General features: G+C 67.7%; 2 protein-coding genes across 2 annotated transcripts; both read right to left on the bottom strand.

Annotated features, from left to right (window-relative positions):
- Positions 1-952: 952 nt before the first annotated feature.
- On the bottom strand, positions 953-6,438 carry IRF9 (interferon regulatory factor 9). Its single transcript, XM_075018433.1, has 8 exons — positions 6,108-6,438; positions 5,801-5,984; positions 5,470-5,570; positions 5,318-5,381; positions 5,136-5,210; positions 4,093-4,470; positions 2,884-2,999; positions 953-1,158 (listed from the first exon to the last, which is right to left on the bottom strand). The coding sequence occupies exons 1-8, from the start codon at positions 6,282-6,284 to the stop codon at positions 1,075-1,077; spliced, it is 1,179 nt and encodes a 392-aa protein (XP_074874534.1). The 5' UTR covers positions 6,285-6,438; the 3' UTR covers positions 953-1,074.
- A 43-nt stretch (positions 6,439-6,481) lies between these two features.
- RNF31 (ring finger protein 31) lies at positions 6,482-19,635 on the bottom strand. Its single transcript, XM_075018486.1, has 21 exons — positions 19,594-19,635; positions 19,359-19,422; positions 18,410-18,627; positions 18,021-18,179; positions 16,041-16,196; positions 15,741-15,794; positions 15,498-15,549; positions 14,778-14,838; positions 14,112-14,610; positions 13,766-14,035; positions 12,924-13,106; positions 11,443-11,661; positions 10,604-10,777; positions 10,420-10,518; positions 10,040-10,129; positions 9,342-9,456; positions 9,128-9,246; positions 8,364-8,477; positions 7,792-7,849; positions 7,585-7,681; positions 6,482-6,823 (listed from the first exon to the last, which is right to left on the bottom strand). Exons 1-21 carry the CDS (start codon positions 19,633-19,635, stop codon positions 6,520-6,522), a joined length of 3,147 nt encoding a protein of 1,048 aa, XP_074874587.1. The 3' UTR covers positions 6,482-6,519.
- Positions 19,636-19,679: the final 44 nt, after the last annotated feature.

Genomic DNA, 19,679 nt, shown 5'->3' with positions numbered 1-19,679 from the left:
GTTTGATATAAATGCTGAGATGAATCTGCTTGAATTTAAGTTAATTTGACAAAAGAACCGGCTAACGGGGCAGTCGTTCCCCGTTTAAATCCGTTTCAGCATTAATTTAAGCAGAAAAGCGGATTTCTCCCGCCTTTAGGCCGAGAGAAAAGTTAATAAATTCTGCCCCGCTTTGTGCCTTTGTCCTTAAATTCTATTTCAATTCCTCCCGATTCACAGAAACCCATCAACGAGCCTCAGCAAACTCAAACCTCACCAAAACCCCGGCGTTTTGCCCCAAAACCGGGAGCCGACCGCAACGACTTCAACCACCGCAGGCGGGACGGACAAGAAAGAGCCGGATTCGGCCCCAAAATCCCGAGAAACGGCCCCAAAACCCAACCAACCCACCGAACCCCGCCGCTCCCTCATTAACCCGCCGCCCCGGCAATTAACGCCGCTAAAACCCCGCCCCCCTCCCCCGGTAATTCATTTAGACCGCCCTTTCTCTCCGCCTGCTCTCTCCCTGAGGGGTTCCGGGGGGGTAATTAATCAGCTAATGAGCCGCCGGCAATTAGCGCTGAGGGAAACGACCGGCACCCGCCGCCGCCGCCGCCGCCACAGCCCGAGTGAGGCGCCGCGCCGCGCCGCGACTTTTATAACCTCGGTCGTCCCGCCCCCCCCGCCGCCCTCCGGCCAATAGGCGAGCCGCTCGCCTCAGCGCCGCCGGCCAATCAGCGCTCGGCGACGGAGGAGCAACCGCGGCGGGAAAGCGGCGACCAATCGGCGCCGCCTCTCCCTCAACCCCGAGACAGGCGCGGGGGGGTTGAGCCAATGGGAGGCTTTCCCGCCCGTTCTCCTCAGCGTGAGGGAACCGCGGCTGAGAGGGGCTGAGGGGGGAGAAAATGGCGGCCGGGGGGGGGAGAAAATGGCGGCCGGGGGGTAAAATGGCGGCCGGGGGGTAAAACGGCGGCCGCCCCATAGACACCGACACCGGTAGCGACACGGTTTTATTGTCAGCGGACGCGGGTGAGTGAGATCTTCCGCCGTGGGGCCGGGGCCGGTTGTGGGGCTGGCGGGGAGGGCGGGTGTGTGTCAGGCCTGGACTGCCGGGGGGCAGGGGGGTCCCACAGCGGCCGGGGCGCCGTCGAGGAGCTGCTGGGCGAAGGCTTGCTCGAGCTGGGGGGGGGGAGAGGGGGCGGTGAGGGGCTGCCCCACGTCTGTGTCCTCCATAAATCCATCCCCAGTCCTGCCCCACATCTGTGTCCTCCATAAACACATCCCCAGTCCTGCCCCACATCAGTGTGTCCCCCAAATCCATCCCCAGTCCTGCCCCACATCTGGGCGTCACCCCAAAATCCATCCTGTCCTGCCCCACATCTGTGTCCTCCATAAAGCCATCCCCAGTTCCTGCCCCACATCTGTGTGTCCCCCCCAAATCCATCCCCAGTCCTGCCCCACATCTGGGCATCCCCCAAATCCATCCTGTCCTGCCCCACATCTGTGTGTCCCCCAAATCCATCCCCAGTCCTGCCCCACATCTGTGTGTCCCCCCCAAATCCATCCCCAGTCCTGCCCCACATCTGTGTGTCCCCCCCAAATCCATCCCCAGTCCTGCCCCACATCTGGGTGTCCCCCCCAAAATCCATCCCCAGTCCTGCCCCACATCTGGGTGTCCCCCCCCAAATCCATCCCCAGTCCTGCCCCACATCTGGGTGTCCCCCCCCAAATCCATCCCCAGTCCTGCCCCACATCTGTGCATCCCCCCAAAATCCATCCTGTCCTGCCCCACATCTGTGCATCCCCCAAATCCATCCCCAGTCCTGCCCCACATCTGGGCATCCCCCAAATCCATCCTGTCCTGCCCCACATCTGTGTGTCCCCCAAATCCATCCCCAGTCCTGCCCCACATCTGTGTGTCCCCCCCAAATCCATCCCCAGTCCTGCCCCACATCTGTGTGTCCCCCCCAAATCCATCCCCAGTCCTGCCCCACATCTGGGTGTCCCCCCCAAAATCCATCCCCAGTCCTGCCCCACATCTGGGTGTCCCCCCCCAAATCCATCCCCAGTCCTGCCCCACATCTGGGTGTCCCCCCCCAAATCCATCCCCAGTCCTGCCCCACATCTGTGCATCCCCCCAAAATCCATCCTGTCCTGCCCCACATCTGTGCATCCCCCAAATCCATCCCCAGTCCTGCCCCACATCTGTGTGTCCCCCCCAAATCCATCCCCAGTCCTGCCCCACATCTGGGTGTCCCCCCCAAAATCCATCCCCAGTCCTGCCCCACATCTGTGCATCCCCCCAAAATCCATCCTGTCCTGCCCCACATCTGGGCGTCCCCCCCAAATCCATCCCCAGTCCTGCCCCATGTGTCCCCCAAATCCATCCCCAGTCCTGCCCCACATCTGGGTGTCACCCCAAAATCCATCCTGTCCTGCCCCACATCTGTGTCCTCCATAAATCCATCCCCAGTCCTGCCCCACATCTGGGCGTCACCCCCAAAATCCATCCCCAGTCCTGCCCCACATCTGGGTGTCCCCCCCCAAATCCATCCCCAGTCCTGCCCCACATCTGTCTCCCCCCAAATCCATCCCCAGTCCTGCCCCACATCTGTGCATCCCCCCAAAATCCATCCTGTCCTGCCCCACATCTGGGCGTCCCCCCCAAATCCATCCCCAGTCCTGCCCCATGTGTCCCCCAAATCCATCCCCAGTCCTGCCCCACATCTGTGTCCTCCATAAATCCATCCTGTCCTGCCCCACATCTGGGCGTCACCCCCAAAATCCATCCTGTCCTGCCCTACATCTGTGTCCCCCAAATCCATCCCCAGTTCCTGCCCCACATCTGTGTGTCCCCCCCAAACCCACCCCCAGTCCTGCTCCACATCTGCGTCCCCCCCAAACCTGCAGGACGAGGGTTCGGTTGTGGGGGCCGTCGTGGGGGCCCAGCTCCTGCCCCACGGCCAGCGTCACCCGGTGCTCGGGGCGGGGGCCCAGCCCGGCGCGGTGCCGACCCACCTCTGGGGGGGACGACACGTCATTTAGGGGGGGAAATGGGGCCGGTGGGGGGCAGTTTTGGGGTGGGTGTGGGGCTGGGGGTCTGTGGGGCGCCGTCGGGGCCAGTGCGGAGCGTATGGGGCGTACGTGTGGGGCGGTTGGGGGGGACTGGGGGGGTCCTGTGCGGTGGCCGTGGGGTGTCTGTGGGGCAGTTTTGGGGAGCTTGTGGGGCGGTTACAGGGTACTTAGGGGGCGGGTAGGGGCTTGTTAGGGGGCAGCTGTGGGGCAGGTACAGGAGAGCTGTGGGGCAGCTATGGGGCAGGTACAGGAAATGTATGGGGCACCTATGGGGCAGGTACAGGAAATCTGTGGGGCACCTGTGGGGCCAGGATGGGGCACCTATAGGGCAGGTACAGGAGAGCTATGGGGCAGTCACAAGGCACTTATGGGGCACTTATGGGGCAGGTATAGGAGAGCTATGGGGCAGTGATGGGGCACTCACAAGGCACCTATGGGGCAGGTATAGGAAATCTGTGGGGCACCTGTGGGTCAGTCACAAGGCACCTATGGGGCAGTGATGGGGCACTTATGGGGCAGGTAGAGGAGAGCTATGGGGCATCTATGGGGCAGGTATAGGAAACCTATGGGGCAGTGATGGGGCACCTATGGGGCAGGTACAGGAGAAATATGAGGCACCTATGGGGCAGGTATAGGAAATCTGTGGGGCACCTGTGGGTCAGTCACAAGGCACCTATGGGGCACTGATGGGGCAGGTATAGGAAATCTATGGGGCACTTATGGGGCAGGTAGAGGAGAACTATGGGGCACTGATGGGGCAGGTATAGGAAATCTATGGGGCACTTCTGGGGCAGGTATAGGAAATCTATGGGGCAGCGATGGGGCATTGATGGGGTAGGTAGAGGAGAACTATGGGGCACTTATGGGGGAGGTATAGGAAACCTATGGGGCAATCACAAGGCACTTACGGGAAAGGTACAGGAGAACTATGGGGCACTTATGGGTCAGGTATAGGAAATCTGTGGGGCACCTACGGGGCAGGTACAGGAGAGCCCTGGGGCGGCCCCGCCCACCCCGCCCAGCCCGTCCGTCACTCACCCTCCCGGAAGCGCTGGGCGTCGAAGGCCTGCACCAGCTCCCCCTCGGGCAGGGCCCCCCCCTCGGGGGCGGGGCGGGCGTGGGGGGCGCGGCAGTGCACCCCCTCCGCCCCCGCCCGGCGTCGCAGGAAGAGGCCCCGCCCCGCGCTGGCCACCAGCAGCCCCGGCCGCAGCCCCGCCAGCAGCCGGCCCAGGGCGGGGGGCGCCCCGCCCGGCAGCGCCTCGGGCGGGGGCAGCAGCAGGAGGCGGGGCAGCAGCCCGGGGCGGGGTGGGGCACCGGGCGGGGCGGGGGGGCCCAGCAGGTAATCGCCGGGGGGCAGCCAGCCCTGCCAGGCCGGAGACCCCCCCAGCCACAGCCGCAGGCCCAGGCAGGCCCCTCCTGCGGGAGGCGGGGAGAGGGCGGGGTCAGGGCGTGGCCCGGGTGGGGACACACCCCCCCTGCTGGCAGGGGGATGAGTCCCTACTCCGGGGTGGGGCTTGGGAGAGGGCGGGGTCATGGGGGGAGTGGAGGGGGGGCTGAGGTGGGGGGAGGAGCCCCTGTGGGGCTGAGGGCGGGGACTGCAGTGGGGTGGGGCCAGGGCTAGGGGAGGAGCCACTGAGAAGTTGAGGGTGGGGCCACAGGGAGTGGAGCCACTGAGAGGTTGAGGGTGGAGACTGCAGTGGGGGTGGGGCCAGAGCCGGGGGAGGAGCCACTGAGGGCTTGAGGGTGGGGCTACAGGGGATTGGAGCCACTGAGAGGTTGAGGGTGGGGCCACAGGGGGTGGAGCAAGGGCTGGGGATGAGCCACTGAGGGGTTGAGGGTGGGGACTACAGTGGGGGTGGGGCCACAGTGGGATTGAGGGTGGGGCCACGAGGGGCGGAGCCAAGCTGAGCTGGGGGTGTGGTCATGTGAGGGGGTGTGGCCAGAGCCAGGGGTGGAGCCACTGCAGGGGGGGAGGCAGGGCCTGCGGGGGTGGGACTTGCACCCGGGGCGGGGTCAGCTCTTGGGTCCCGGCTGGTAATTGGTCAGGGGGTGGAGCTTAGCACCTGGGGGGCGGAGCTTACCCTGTGCAGGTGGGAGGGGCTCAGGGCTCTCCACCACAATGTCCAGCTTCAGTGGGGCCGGGGGCGGGGCCGCAGCTGGGGGCGAGGGCGGGGCATGGTCACAAGCTGTTGCCCCGCCCCAGCCCCTCCCTCCTCTGACCCTTGATCCCCCAGCCCCGCCCCCCATCGTCCCCAGCTCTCACAGGGATCCCTGGCGTCGGGGCGGGGCTCCTCAGCCGGCACCTCATCGGGGCTGGGGGGCGGCTCCTGGGGGGTGGGGGGCAGCCGTGGGTGGGGCTGCCCTACCCCCTCCCCCAGAACCACACCCACCCCCCCCGCCCGTGACATCACTTACCGGGACGCTGTGGGGCTGGGGGTCTCCGTCTTCCCCCGCCGTGGGGTCCGGTCCCGCCTCCTTCCGGGGCCGCGAGGCCCCGCGCTTGGGGGTCTGCCCGCCTGTGGGGCGTGGACGCCTGGGTCCCCTCCCCCGACCGTGGGCAACACCCCAGCCCTCCTCCGTGGCCCCACCCCGCGCCCCACCCCACGTCTCCCCCCCTAGGCAGCTCCGCGTCCCCCTCCCCCCTCCCTCCCCCTGACATTTGGTTCCCCCCACGCCCCAGCTTACCCCCGCCCCGCCCCCCATGTGCATCCCGCCCCACCCCTGGGTGTGTCCCGCCCCGCCCCACCTCGCTGCTGGGGAGGCGGCAGGAGCCGGTAGACCTTGTAAGGGCGTGGCCCTTCCAGGCGGGAACGTCCCGGCACCTCCTGGAACTCGGGGCTCTTGTTGAGGGCGCAGCGCAGGCGCGTCTTCCAGCCGGCGGGGTCCGGCCGCGCCCCGGGGCGGAGCCGCCCCTTGAACTCCGCCCACGCCTGCCACACCCGCCAGGAGGACGAAACGCGGGTTGAGGCGAGGCCGAGGCGCGAGGCCGAGGCGGGTCGAGGGGACCCCCCGCCCCACCCGCCCCACCCGCCCCCGCCCCATGCGGTCGTCACCTGGCAGAGGGCGGTGCCGGCCCCGCCCTTGGCCCCGCCCTTCCCGGCGTGCTGCCAGGGGATGCGGAGGGCGGAGCGCCCGGCGTCGTCCCACACCAGCCCGGCGAAGCGCCCGCTCTCCACCTGCGCCACCAGCCAGGGCCGCAGCTTCCGCCCGCCGCCCCCCGCCGCCGCCATCCTGGGTGGGGGGGGGCGGGTGGGACGGGCGGGCGGACCCGGTCACGCGTGGGGGGACGCGGACGGACGGACACGGGGGGGGACGGGACACACGGCCCCACGGCCCCGCCGCTCGCCTCCCGGCTGCGCCGCCGCTTCCGCGAAATCACGTGGCGCCGCCCCGGCCCCGCCCCTCCCCAGCACACGCAGACAGGGGGCGCGGTGGGCGGGGCCTTTATTGGCGCGAGGGGCGTGGCTAGCGCCGCGGGGGGCGTGTCCCCAGCGGCGCTTCCCGCGCCAGCAGTCGGCGCAGGCGCGCCGCGTACTCCTCGTCGCTCTCGGCGGCGGCGCGGGGCGGCCGCCCGCCCGGCAGGTGGCGCTCGGCGGCGGCGCGGAGCTCGGCCGGGCCGTAGAGGCGCGCCGGGTCCAGGCGGTGCTCGTTGATCAGGCGCACCAGGTACTCGGTGTAGTGCCCCCTGCCGGGCGGGAGGTCAGCGGCGGGGACGGCGCGGAGAGCCCCCACGGCCCCAGAGGGGCCCCCGTTGCCCCCGGGGGGGGCCCTGTAGGGACCCCAGGACCCCTTGGGGACCCCCTCGTGTCCCATAGGGGTCCCCAGGTGCCCCACAAGGACTCTTATAGGGACCCCAGGACCCCTTGGGGACCCCCCGGTGCCCCAGAGGGATCCCTATTACCCCCCAGGGGTCCCCAGGTGCCCCATAGGGGCCCTATAGGGACCCCAGGACCCCTTGGGGACCCCCCTGGTGCCCCACAGGGACCCCCAGTACCCCTTGGGGACCCCCCCGGTGCCCCATAAGGATTCTTACAGGGACCCCATTACCCCTTGGGGACTACCCCAGTGCCCCATAGGGGCCCCACAGGGACCCCCATTACCCCTTAGGGACCACCCAGCTCCCCATAGGGGCCCTATAGGGACCCCATTACCCCTTGGGGACCCCCCCGGTTCCCCATAGGGGCCCCCATTACCCCTTGGGGACCCCCCGGTGCCCCACAGGGATCCCTATTACCCCTCAGGGGTCCCCACGTGCCCCATAGGGGCCCTATAGGGACCCCATTACCCCATAGGGACCCCCCCCGGTGCCCCATGGGGGTCCCCAGGTGCCCCACAAGGGCTCTTATAGGGACCCCATTACCCCTTGGGGACCCCCCGCTGCCCCATAGGGCCCCCAATTACCCCTTAGGGACCCTCTAGTGCCCCATAGGAGCCCTAATTGCCCCACAGGGGCCCCAAATGACCCCCCAGGTGCCCTATAGGGACCCCAGTTACCCCTTTCGGACCCCCAAGTGCCCCCCCCCCACTCACCGGCAGAGCCCAGCGTGCCCCGGGGGGGTCTCCCGCCCACAGGGCTCGTCCCGCAGCCCGGCCGCCGTCTCCTTCTGCTCCAGCACCCCGCAGCCCCCTGCGCCCACAGCCTCAGCACCCGCCCCGTGGGCAGGCGTGGGGCTGCCCCACACTTGGGGGGCACGGGGGGGGGGTAGGGGAAGGGGAGGGGTGAGGGGGGTTCCCCACCTCCGGGTACGGGTCGGGCTTCGGCCGGCGGCTCCGTGTCGAAGGGGACGCCCCCCTCCTGGGGGGCAGGGGGGGTCAGAGAGCTCTGCTGCCCCACAGCCACCCACAAGTGCCCCGCGGTGAGCCTTGGCTGCCCCATAGCGACCCCCAACGGCCCCATAGAGACCAGGGGCTGCCCCATAGAGACCAGCAACTGTCCTATAGACCCACAGCCAGACCCAGCTGCCCCACAGCAACCCCCAGCTGCCTCCCCGAGACCCGTAACTGCCCCACAGTGACCCCCAGCTGCCCCACAGAGACCAGTAACTGCCCCACAGTGACCCACAGCTGTCCCCCAAAAACCAGTAACTGCCCCAGAGCGACCCCCAGCTGCCCCACACAGACCAGTAACAGCCCCATAGAGACCCGCAGCCAGTCCCAGCTGCCCCACAGGGACCAGCAACCGCCCCCAAAACACCCCCAGCTGCCCCACCTGTCCCCCCCCACTGCCCCCAAACCACCCCAGCGCCTCCGCTGCCCCCCCAAAAAAAAAGCACCCCCCCCGCCCCCCAGGCGCCCCCCGGGCGACGCACCCGGAGCAGGCGCTGGAGGCGGGGGGGCTCCCAGTCGCGCAGGTAGAAGAGGCAGTCGCGGGGGTGGTGGCCGTGCAGGGACCCCCGCAGGGGACAGCCCCGCTCCGGGCACCGCTGGGACACCCGTCAGCCCCACGGCGGCCCCACAGGGACCCCCGGGGAGACACCACCACCCCCCCAGCCCCATAGGGACCCCCGGGGAAACCACCTCTGCCCCATAGAGACCCCCAGGGAGACGACCCCCCCCCAACCCCATAGGGACCCCCGGGGAAACCTTCTCTGCCCCATAGGGACCCCCGGGGGGACACTCCCACCCCCAAAAGGACCCCCAGGGAGACAACCCCCCCCCCCAACCCTATAGGGACTCCTAGGGCAATCTTCTCTGCCCTATAGGGACCCCCAGGGAGACAACACCCCCCCCAGCCCCATAGGGACCCCCAGGGAAACCTCTGCCCCATAGAGACGCCCAGGGAGACCCCCCCACCCCCTAGTGTGCCCCATAGAAACCACCCCACAGCCCCCCCCCCCGAGACCCCTCAGCCCCATAACTCCCCCTGGAGACCCCCCCCAGGGTGCCCCATAAAGACCCCCTCACCCCAGAGACCCCATAGGTCCCCCCCTACGCCCCACGGCCCCCCATAACACCCCAAACCTCCCCTACCGCCCTCCAAGAGACCCCTCCTGCCCCATAACCCCCCCCCCCACCTCCCCACAGGACCCCCCCCAGCCCCACATCGCCCCCCCCCCACCCCCGCCCCACTCACGTCCTTGGCGTGGAAGGGGCCGTAACACCCGCTGCAGAAATGGTGGCGGCACTGGGAGCACTGGAAATGCATGCAGCCCCCCCGGGCCAGCGCGTACCACACCCCGCACTGCGGGCACGCTGTGGGGCAGAGCCGTGGGGCAGAGCCGTGGGGCAGAGCCGCCGCAGCCCCGCCCCCATCCCCCCCACCCCGAAGGGCGCCGCGGGGCACCCACCGATGCCGTGCTCCTGCAGGAAGGCCGCCAGCCCCACGGGCGGCGCTTGGGGGTCGCGGGCGCTCAGCCAGGCCCCGAATTCGGCGCAGGAGAGGGTGGCGTGCTGGGGGTCCCACTGCGGGCGGGGCGGCGGGGCGTCACCCCGCGGGGACACGCCCCGCCCCTGGGGAGCGTCGTCGCCCCGTAACGACCCCGGCACCCACCCCACGGGGAACCCCGGCTGCCCCACAGCGACCCTGTCATCCCACGCTGCCCCACAGCGACCCTTCGCTGCCCCATAGGGACCCCCCGAGCACCCCCTGGAGACCCACAGCTGCCCCCCAAAATCCCCCCCCATAGGGACCTCAAACTGCGCCCCAGACCCCCCCCAGCCCCACATTCCCCCCCCCAGCCCCACGTTTCCACCCCCCAGCCCCACGTTTCCGCCCCCCAGCCCCACATTTCCACCCCCAGCCCCACATTTCACCCCCCCAGCCCCACATTTCCACCCCAACCCCCATTTCCACCCCCCCAGCCCCACATTTCCACCCCCAGCCCCACATTTCACTCCCCAGCCCCACATTTCCGCCCCCCAGCCCCACGTTTCCACCCCCCAGCCCCGTATTTCCACCCCCAGCCCCACATTTCCACCCCCCAGCCCCACATTTCCACCCCCCCAGCCCCACATTTCACCCCCCCAGCCCCACATCTCCCCTCACCGGGCGCTGGCAGCGGGGGCAGAAGCGCTGCTGGCACTGGGGGCACTGGGCCGGGCCCTGCTCCGCCTCGAAGATGAACCCGAAGGAGCACTGCGGGGTCGGGGGGGCGCAGGGCTCAGCCCCACATCCTGCCCCCCAGCTCCCCCCAGCCCCACGGAGACCCCCCAGCCCCCCAAATCCTCCCGTAACGCAACATTCACCCCCACAGAGACCCCCCAAAAACCCCCCCCATCCCCAGGTACGGCTCCGAGCCCCCCAACAGGCCGCCAGCCCCACACATCCCCCTCGCTGTCACCCCAGCCCCACGGAGACCCCCCAGTCCCCCCCCCAGCCCCACATTTCCCCCCCCCAGCCCCACAGAACCCCCCCCGGACCCCCACCTGGATGCACCAGATGAATTTGGGGTCCCGCATCAGCTCCAGCTCCGTCAGTTTTTGGGTGAAGAGCTGGTACGTGTCGGGGTCCAGGCACTGCCGCAGCTGGGGAGAGCAGCCGGGGGGGGGGGCGGTGAGGATCGGGAAACCCCCCAGCCCCCCCAAAAACCCCACCCCGGCCCCGCCCGACCTGTATGTCGAGGGTGGAGAAGTAATTAAGGCGCTGGGCTTCGTCAGCCAGGTCGGGGCGGGCGCAGGCGGGGCACACCAGGTCGCCCACGCGCCGCTCCTTCACCCCGATGGTGAAGTGGAGGCGGAAGCACTCGGGGCAGAGCGGGCACTCGCACGACGTCAGCCACTGCATCTGCGGAAGGGGGCGGGGCTTCGGGGCGGGGCGGGGGCCACGCCCTCGCACCTCGCCCCTCTCCGCCGCCACGCCCTCGCGCCTGACCCCCCTCCACCACCGCACTCTCACGCCTCGCCTGTCATGTTGCCTTTCTCCATTGCCACACCCTCGCACCTTGCCGTGGCCACGCCCTCGCACCTCGCTCTTTCGGCTGCCACACCCTTGCGCCTCGCCCCTTGCCGCCACCACGCCCTTGCGCCTCGCCCCTTGCCGCCGCCACGCCCTTGCGCCTCGCCCCTTGCTGCCGCCACGCCCTTGTGCCTCGCCCCTCGCCTCGCCCTCGCGCCTTGCCCCTCTCCACTGCCATGCCCTTGCACCTTGCAGCTGACACGCCCTTGCACCTCACACCTTCCGCCGCCACGCCCTCGCACCTCACACCTTCCGCTGCCACGCCCTCGCACCTCACACCTTCCACTGCCACACCCTCGCACCTCACTTTCCGCCGCCACACCTTCACACCTCACACCTTCCGCCGCCACGCCCTCGCACCTCAACCCTTTCACCACCACGCCTTTGCGCCTCGCCCCTCCCGCCGCCACGCCCTCGCCCCTCACCACCCCACCCTCGCGCCGGCCCCTCTCGGCTGCCGCGCCCTCGCGCCCCGCCCGCGCGCCCCGCCTCACCTGGTGGCGGGGCAGCCCCCAGCCGCAGACGGCGCACTCACAGCGCAGGCGTCGGCGCAGGGCGGCGCGGTCGGGGCAGCGCCCCACGGCCTCCACCAGTTCTCCCAGTGCCCGCGGGGGGGCCCGGCCCAGCCCCAGCTCCCGGCCCAGCGTCACCAGCAGCTGCGCCCGCCCCCAGCTGGCCAGGCCCAGCGTCGCCAGCGCCCGCCGCACCAGCGCCTGCGGGGGCGCCCGTCACCGCCCGCCCGCCGCCGGTGTGCCCGGGAACCCCAAAACACCGTCCCCATTATTGCCGGTGCTCCCAGTAACCCCAAAACACTGCCCCAGTTATTCCCAGTGCTCCCAGTAACCCCAAAACACCGCCCCTGTTATTGCCAGTGCTCCCGGGAACCCCAAAACACAGCCCCAGTTATTCCCAGTGCTCCCAGTAACCCCAAAACACCGCCCCCGTTAGTCCCAGGAACCCCAAAACACTGCCCTGGTTATTCCCAGTGCTCCCAGTAACCCCAAAACACCGCCCCCGTTATTGCCGGTGCTCCCAGTAACCCCAAAACACTGCCCCAGTTATTCCCAGTGCTCCCAGTAACCCCAAAACACCGCCCCTGTTATTGCCAGTGCTCCCGGGAACCCCAAAACACAGCCCCAGTTATTCCCAGTGCTCCCAGTAACCCCAAAACACCGCCCCCGTTAGTCCCAGGAACCCCAAAACACTGCCCTGGTTATTCCCTGCACTCCCAGTAACCCCAAAACACAGCCCCAGTTATTCCCGGGAACCCCAAAACACCACCCCTGTTATTGCCGGTGCTCCCAGTAACCCCAAAACACAGCCCCGGTTATTCCCAGGAACCCCAAAACACTGCCCTGGTTATTCCCAGTGCTCCCAGTAACCCCAAAACACCGCCCCCGTTAGTCCCGGGAAGCCCAAAACACCGCCCCCGTTATTGCCAGTGCTCCCAGTAACCCCAAAACACCACCCCCGTTATTCCCAGTAACCCCAAAACACCACCCTGGTTATTCCCTGCACTCCCAGTAACCCCAAAACACAGCCCCAGTTATTCCCAGTGCTCCCAGTAACCCCAAAACCCCTTCCCAGTTCCCCCCAGTGCCCCCCGTCACCCCCAAACCCCTCCCAGTTTGCCCCCGATCATCCCCAAACCCCTCCCAGTCCCTCCCCAGTGCCCCCAGTCACCCCCAACCCCTCCCAATACCCCCAGTAACACCCCGAAACCCCTCCCCGTTCCCCCCCCGTGCCCACCAAACCCCTCCCCACGCCACCAGTCACCCCCAAACCCCTCCCAGTCCCTCCCCAGTGCCCCCGCTCACCCCCAAACCCCTCCCATTAGCCCCCAAACCCCTCCCCACGCCCCCAGTAACCCCCCAAACCCCCCCAGTGCCCCCAGTAACCCCCCAAACCCCTCCCAGTTCCCCCCCAGTGCCCCCAGTAAGCCCCCAATCCCCCCCAGTGCCCCCAGTGCCCGCACCTGCTGGTCGGGGCCGTCGAAGTCGAGGGGGGGCTGCTGCCTGTCCCAGAGGCGGCGCTGGAAGGGCTCGAGGCGCCGGCGCTGCAGGTCGCCCAGCGCCCCCCACACGTCGCCCCCGTTCTGGTAGAGGGCGGCGCCGGCCGCGCCCCGCTCCCCGAAACCCAGCGCCGCCAGCGCCCGCAGCTGCGCCGCGACCCCCCGTCAGGATCGCCGCGGGGCGGGGCGGCCACGCCCTCTCTAGCCCCGCCCCCGGCGCTGAAATGCCGCCCCCCCCCCCCCCCCCCCCATGGGCAGCAGCACAGACTCGGGTAGAGCGAGGTGCGGCCCCGGGGCTCCGCCCCTGCCGGGCGAGGCCCCACCTACAGCCCCGCCCCCCAGCTAACAGCAGGCCGCCCTGCAGGGCACCACACCCCTGGCCTGTAGCTCCGCCCCCACTAAGCTCCACCTCTACACTAAGCCACACCCCCAGCAGGCCCCCACATTAAGCTCCACCCCATGTTCTAAGCTCCGCCCCCACACTATAAACCACACCCAGCAAGCTCTCACGTTAAGCTCCACCCCCATGCTCTAAGCTCCGCCCTCGCAGCTAGCCACACCCCCAGCTACCAGTAACCTCCCTTGCAGGCCACCATGCCCCCACGTTAAGCTCCACCCCATGCTCTAAGCGCCACCCCCACACTAAACCACACCCCCCAGCTACCACCAAGCTCCCCCCCAGGCCACCACGCCCCCACTCTCAGCCCCACCCCCCGCACTAAACCCTGCCCCCTCCACTACCAGCATCCCCGCAAGGCACACACCCGCCCCGGGCCCCACCCCGGCCCCGCCCCGGCCCCGCCTACCTGCCGCCGGCGGGCGCCCAGGCAGGCCTCCAGGGCGCGCTGGGGGTGGGCGCGGGCGCGGGCCCAGGCGCGGGCGGCCTCCCGCAGGGACAGGGCCCCCAGCGGCCCCCCCGCCTCGGCCGCGCCCCGCCGCTCCGCCGCCCCCGCCAGCGCCCCCAGCGCCGCCCCCAGCCCCGCCCGCGCCCGCCCCACCGCCGCCCCCGCCGGGCCCCCCAGCGCCGCCGCCGCCGCCACCACCGCCTCCGCCGGCACCCCCTGCGCCTCCGCCGCCTGGAACGAACGGGGCGGGGGTCAGGGCGGGGTCGGACGCCCCGCCCCGCCCCGCGACACGCGGGCGCGGCCTCACCCTGACGAGGGCGACGAGGCGCCGCCCGTCCTCGCGCAGCCGCTCCTGCCGCCGCCGCTCGGCCTCCTGCGAGGGGCTGAGGGCCGGGGGGGGCTCCGGCGGGCGCCGCGCCCGTCCCCCCCCGGGCGTCGTCGTCGTCGCCGTCGTCGCGGGGCGGGGCGAGGCGGGCGGGGGCGTCCCCGCCCCGGTGCGGTGGCAGACGTCGCACACCCGCCCCGCTCCCTCGTTCCAGTAGGTGCAGTGGGGGCACTGCCAACCCGCCGGGGGGGGTTGGACGCCGGGGTGTGTCGTCCCCCCCGGGGGCGGTTCTGGGGGCGGGGCGGGGCGTCGGGCGAGGCGGGGCCGCTCGCAGACCCCGCAGAGGACGCTGGGGCCGGGGTTGCGGAAGGTGCAGGAGGCGCAGGCCCAGCCCCCCTCCTCGTTTTCACCCCGGGGGGGGTCCCCTATAGCGCCCGGGGGGGGCTGCCCGGTCCCGTACGCCCACGGCGGAAGAGAAAAACTGGGGAGGGGGTGGGAAAAAAGTTGGGAGACGCCCCCAGACCCGGCCCAAAAGGATTTTGGGGGGGCTATAGGGCTTTAGGGTGCCCCCCCAGGGATCCTTGAGGTTCTATAGGGGAAGGTGTGGGGGGAGGGTATAGGGGATGGTTGGGGGGTGCCGTACGTTACCTGGGGTCCCCCCGCAGGGGGCTGGGCGGGCGGAGGGGGGCGCAGTCGGGGCGGGGCCGGCCTGCGGGGATGGGACCCTCAGCACCTATACGGCTCCGGGAGGGTCCCTATAGGACCCCCCCCGGGCCCAATCCTGGACTATACAGACCCCCCCAAACCCCACTAAAGCCCCCCCAACCCCTACAGACTCCCTACAGCCCCCCCCGAGCCCCCACAGGCCCGCCCAGACCCCCTATAAAACCCCACAGACCCCCATAGAGCCCCCCAGACCCCCTATAAAATCCCCCAGATCCCCTATAGAACCCCCCAGACCCCGCGTAGAACCCCCCAGACCCCCTATAAAATCCCCCAGACCCGCTACAGAATCCCCCAGACACCCTATAGACCCCCCAGACCCCCCATAGAGCCCCCCAGACCCCCTATAGAATCCCCCAGACCCACTATAGAATCCCCCAGATCCCCTATAAAACCCCCCAGACCCTCTATAAAAACCCCCAGACCCTCTATAGAGCCCCCCAGACCCCCTATAGAACCCCCCAGACCCACTATAGAGCCCCCCAGACCCCCTATAGAACCCCCCAGACCAACTATAGAACCCCCCAGGCCCCCTATAGAACCCCCCAGACCCACTATAGAGCCCCCCAGACCCCCTATAGAACCCCTCAGATCCCCTATAGAACCCCCCAGACCCCCTATAGAATCCCCCCAGCCCCCCCGTACCTGTGGGGCTGTCCCCGTCCGTTATCGGCAGCGAGTCGGGCACCAGCGAGCCCTGGGGTGGGGAGAGGAGCCCCACCCGGTTCACACCAGTACAGCCCAGTACAGCCCAGTGCCCCCCTCCCAGCACACCCCCGGCGCCCCGGTATATCCTGGTATGGCGCCCAGTGCGTCCCAGCGCCCTCCCAGTATAGCCACGGGCTCCCCACGGCGCCTCCCAGTCAATCCCAGTCCAGCCCCACTCACCTCAGCCCCCCCGGCCAGGACCTCGGTGAAGAACTGGGGGTTCGGGTGCTGGTTCTGGGGGGGGCAAAGGGAACGGTCAGCCCCCGCCCAGTGCCGCCCAGCACGTCCCAGTGCTCCTCCAGTACGTCCCAACGACCCTCCCGCTGCTCCCCGGTACAGCCCAGTGACACCCCCGCTGCCCCCCAGTCCATTCCAGGAAGCGTTCAGTCCCTCCCAGCGCCCCCCGATCCATCCTAATGACATTCTCGGTGCCCCCCACTCACTCCCTCCCAGTTCACCCCAGTCCCCCCCAGCACTCACGGCCAGCAGGAGGTCGAGCTCGGCACGCAGCAGCAGGACGTCGGCGGTGACGGCGGCCACGCGGGGGCCGTGGGGAGCCCCCACCCCCGGGGGGAAACTCAGCCCCTCTCCCGTCTCTTCCGTGTACCCCAAAAGCCGCAGCACCCCCCGGCCCCCCTGCGGAGGAGAAACGAGGGGGGGGCAACGTCACTGGGGACGGAACCGGGGTGCTGGGGGGGTACTGGGGTCCTGTTGGGGGGGGACTGGGGTCCTACAGGGGGGAACTGGGGTCCTACAGGACATACTGGGGGTCGTATGGAGGGATATGGGGAGTACTGGGGTGCCTGGGGGGTACTGGGGCTCCCCAGAAAGTATTGGGGTGACGGAGGGAGGTACTGGTGTGTTTTTGGGGGGCGTCAGAGTGACCTAGAAAGAATAACAGGGTGTCCCAGACAAAATTGGGGTGATCTAGTAAATCTATGGGGTTCTATAAGGCAATATTAAGGTGTCTCCTGCACCATTAAAGCAAAGATACTGGTGTTCTATAGGGGATACTGGGGGTCATATAGAGGGATATGGGGAGTACTGGGGTGTGTAGGGGGGTACTGGGGCTCCCCAGAAAGTATTGGGGTGATGGAGAAAAGCACTGGTGTGTTTTTGGGGGGCATTAAAGTGACCTAAAAACAGCAAGACTGTCCCAAACAAAACCGGAGTGATCTAGCAAATCTATAGGATTCTATAAGGCAATATTGGGGCATATCAGACACCATTAAAGCAGGGATACTGGCATCCTACAGGGGATACTGGTGTTCTACAGGACATACTGGGGGTCATATAGAGGGATATGGGGAGTATTGGGGTGCGTAGGGGGGTTCTGGGGCTCCCCAGAAAGTATTGGGGTGACGGAGGGAGGTACTGGTGTGGTTTTGGGGGGCGTCAAAGCGATCTAAGAAGAATAATAAGGTGTCCCAAACAAAACTGGGGTCATCTAGCAAATCTATAGGGTCGTATAAAGCAACATTATGGTGTATCACAGACCACTAAAGCGGGGATACTGGTGTCCTACAGGAGATACTGGGGGTCGTATAGAGGGATACGGGGAGTATTGGGGTGCCTCGGGGGTACTGGGGCTCCCCAGAAAGTATTGGGGTGACTGAGAAAAGCACTGGTGTGTTTTTGGGGGGTGTCAAAGCTACCAAGAAAGAATAATAGGGTGTCCCAGACAAAACTGGGGTGATCTAGCAACTCTATAAGGTCCTATAGCGTAACATTAGGGTGTCTCCTGCACCATTAAAATGGGGATACTGGTGTCCTACAGGAGATACTGGGGGTCATATAGAGGGATACGGGGAGTATTGGGGTGACGGAGAGAGGTACTGGTGTGTTTTTGGGGGGCGTCAAAACGACTGAGAAAGAATAATAGGATATCCCAGGCAAAATGGGGGTGATCTAATAAATCTATAGGCTCCTATAAATCAATATTAGAGTGTATCAGACACCATTAAAGCAGGGGTACTGGTGTCCTATATGCGGGTGCTGCTGTTCTACAGGGGATACTGGGGGTTGTATAGAGGCATATGGGGAGTATTGGGGTGCGTGGGGGGGTACTGGGGCTCCCCAGAAACTATTGGGGTGGCAGAGGGAGGTACTGGTGTGTTTTTGGGGGGCGTCAAAGCGACCGAGAAAGAATAATAGGGTGTCCCAAACAAAATCAGGGTGATCTAGCAAACCTATAGGGTGCTACAAATCAATATTAGGGTGTCTCACGCACCACTAAAGCGATATTGGGGTGCTGAGAAAAATATTGGGGTGTTCTGCAGGAAATTTGGGGCGATGCAGAACACCCCAGGGCATCTCACGAGAGACTCGGGTGCTACACGCGCAGACCAGTGCGACGCCGGGGGGGCAACTGGGGTTATTGGGGTGCTCTGGAGAAGCCGTAAGGGGGTCAGGGTCAGGTTTTGGGGTACCGCGGGGGGGGGGGTGTGTGTTTTGGGGTACCTGCACGGCGCCGACGGTGCTGCGGAAGACGGGGTTGCCGAAGCGGACGGCGCGCCAGTGCCGGGGGGGCCGGGGTTGGAGCAGGTTGCGGCCGTACTTCTCCAGGATGCTGAGCGCCGTCCGCAGCGCCCCCAGCCCCTGCGGCAGCTGCCCCGGCTCCTGGGGGGGGATGAGGAATTGGGGGGGTCAGGGGGGAGCCCCCCAAATCCCAACTGTACCCCCAAACCTCCCCAAATCCCCTCTGCCCCCCCCAAACCACCCCATCGCCTCGCTGTCCCCCCATATCGCCCCATTCCCCCCCAAATCACCCCGCATCATCACCCCACTCCTTCTCCTCCCCCAAACCCCTTTATATTTTGGGGTTCCCCCCCCCCCAAAAAAAAAAATACCAAGCGTAGGTTATCCCGCAGCAACCGGGCCCCATCCAGGTGCCGACACTTAGCCGGGGGGGCAAGGGGACCCCCAAAATCGGGTTCAGCTCCGCCGGCGTCGCTTCCCCGGGATCCCGGATCAGCGCCGCTTCCAGCGCCGCCCGCAAAACCCCGAGGCCGGTCGGGGGGTCCCCCTGGCAGCGCCCCCCCCCATCCACCACCGCCTGGGGTGACCCCTCAGGGGGCTGGGGGGGTCCCCCTGGATTGTGGGGGGCGTCCACGGGGGTCCCCAAGACGCGGGGGGGATCCTGGGGGGCGTCCGTGTGGCGGGGGGACCCCCCCGGGTTGGGGGGAGACCCCCGAATCCCCCCCTCCGCCGGCGTCGGGGCGCGGGGCTGGGTTTCTTCTGCCATCACCTGAGCGGGGGAGGAAAAAACGGGGAGAAAAAAGGGGTTTTAGGGAAAATTAGCGCGGTAGCGGCACCCCCGGTGTCCCTACGGGGTGGGGGGGGGGGGAATTCCTGTCAGAATCAAATTTTGCCTGTCAGAATCACATTTTTCCTGTCAGAACCAGATTTTGCCTGTCAGGAAAAGATTTTTCCTGTCAGAATCACATTTTTCCTGTCAGAATCACATTTTTCCTGTCAGAATCAGATTTTGCCTGTCAGGAAAAGATTTTGCCTGTCAGAATCACATTTTTCCTGTCAGAATCACATTTTTCTTGTCAGAATCACATTTTGCCTGTCAGAATCACATTTTTCCTGTCAGAATCACATTTTTCCTGTCAGAAACACGTTTTTCCTGTCAGGAAAAGACCCGCCGTGTGAGGAGAGCGGCGCTCCGGGGACCCTCCCGCCCCCGCCCGGAGCGGGTTTGTGAGGCTCCGGGAGACGGACCGGGGAGAAATCGGGGACCCCACGGCGGCGGGGGGACGGGAGGGACCCCCCCCCCGGGGAGCCCCGGCCTACCTCCGGGGCCGGGGCCGGGGGAAGAAGCGGCGGAAACGGCGGCGGCCGCCCCGACCGGCGGCGCCTTCAAAATGGCGGCGGGAGAGGAGACGGAAGCGGCTTGGCGCCGCGGCTGACGTCACGCCGGCCACGCCCCCGAGCGGGCTGCCCTCACCCGCCGTGGCGGAGCGCGGCGTCGCGCCGCCCTTCCGCGCATGCGCCTCTCTGGCCACGCCCCCGATCGGGCCGCCCTCACCCGCCGTGGCGGAGCGCGGCGTCGTGCCCCCTTTCTGCGCATGCGTCACTCTGGCCACGCCCCGGCCCTGGCGGCGGCTCCGCCCC

Source organism: Buteo buteo, chromosome 30 (genome assembly GCF_964188355.1).
Source record: "Buteo buteo chromosome 30, bButBut1.hap1.1, whole genome shotgun sequence".
Classification (NCBI taxonomy): Eukaryota; Metazoa; Chordata; class Aves; order Accipitriformes; family Accipitridae; genus Buteo; species Buteo buteo.
Note: the sequence above shows the minus strand (reverse complement) of the source record. Positions and strands in the feature narration are given on the sequence as shown.